Source organism: Chrysochloris asiatica, unplaced genomic scaffold (genome assembly GCF_000296735.1).
Source record: "Chrysochloris asiatica unplaced genomic scaffold, ChrAsi1.0 scaffold19534, whole genome shotgun sequence".
Classification (NCBI taxonomy): domain Eukaryota; kingdom Metazoa; phylum Chordata; class Mammalia; order Afrosoricida; family Chrysochloridae; genus Chrysochloris; species Chrysochloris asiatica.
The window spans coordinates 1-1105 of NW_006428052.1; the positions used below are offsets into that span (position 1 = coordinate 1).

Here is a 1105-nt window from a genome sequence, read left to right on the forward strand (position 1 = left end):
AGCATGCCAAGTGGAACCCTACGGCAGGGGTGGCTTTTGAATACGATCCAGATAATGCCCTGAGGCACACAGTGTACCCCAAGCCAGAGGAATGGTCTGTCCCCACCGGCAGGAGGGTGGGCAGGTGGTGAGGGAGCTGGGTGTGGAAGCGGGTGCTAGTGACTGAGATGGGCAGACTCAGTAGGTGCTAGCAGATCCTAAAGCACCAATAGCAACCTTGTGCTGACCTGTGTTTGACCTTAGGCCAAAGAGTGAGTATTCTGAGCTGGATGAGGATGAGTCCCAGGCGCCCTATGACCCCAACGGCAAGCCAGAGAGGTAAGACCCTGGCCAAGTGTGTGAGAATGTCAGGTTTGGGGTCAGGGAACCACTCTGCCTCAAGTCACACTTCCAATAAATTGAGAAGCCAATAGCTTCTCAATCCATCTGGGTCACTGAGTAAGGAGGGGGATCCTCCAGTTATCCCGAGTTGTTCCAATCCAAATTTTCAGCTCCCAGAGCAAAAGGGTCTGAGCAAGGGGTGGGAGCTTGATGCCATCTGGCAGTGGCGGGCAGGTAGTACTCTAGCATGGGGTCACTGCTTAATCCCACCTTCTCAGTGTGGGCACATTGGTGTTTTGAGCTTTTTTTGAGATTTTTTACACTATCTTTCTGAGGGAATTTCAGCCTCGTTAAGGGCCTATGAAGTGAGCTAGACTTAGTGTATGTATGAATTTGGGGGTGAAGGAATGCCAGTCAGTGGGCAAGGTCATGCTTCTGATGGCAAGGATTCTAGACCAGAAGGGAGAAAGGGTTGACCCATGTCAGAGTCCAAGCTGGTACCCTGCTTCCTGGATGGCTCTCACCAGCTGCTTGCTTGTAGGTTTTACTACAACGTGGAGTCCTGTGGCTCTCTACGCCCTGAAACCATCGTGCTCTCGGCTCTGTCTGGATTGAAGAAGAAGCTGAGTGACTTACAGACCCAGTTAAGCCATGAGATCCAGAGAGATGTCCTGACCATAAACTAGCTGCAGCCTGCTGGACTTCGGGCCTCTCCTGACACTCTTCTAGACAGCTGTGGCTCAAGTTTCTTGGCAGGCTGTCAGTATGAACTAGAAGGGCTGCA

The 1105-nt window shown here is 51.9% G+C and overlaps 1 protein-coding gene across 1 annotated transcript; it reads left to right on the forward strand.

Annotated features, from left to right (window-relative positions):
• Positions 1-5: 5 nt before the first annotated feature.
• LOC102827409 (DNA-directed RNA polymerase II subunit RPB3-like) lies at positions 6-1007 on the forward strand (the record flags this gene model as incomplete). Its single annotated transcript, XM_006878173.1, has 3 exons — positions 6-94; positions 244-318; positions 863-1007. Coding segments are annotated over 3 exons (309 nt in total), but the record flags the coding sequence as incomplete, so codon positions are not given.
• Between the last annotated feature and the right edge of the window lie 98 nt (positions 1008-1105).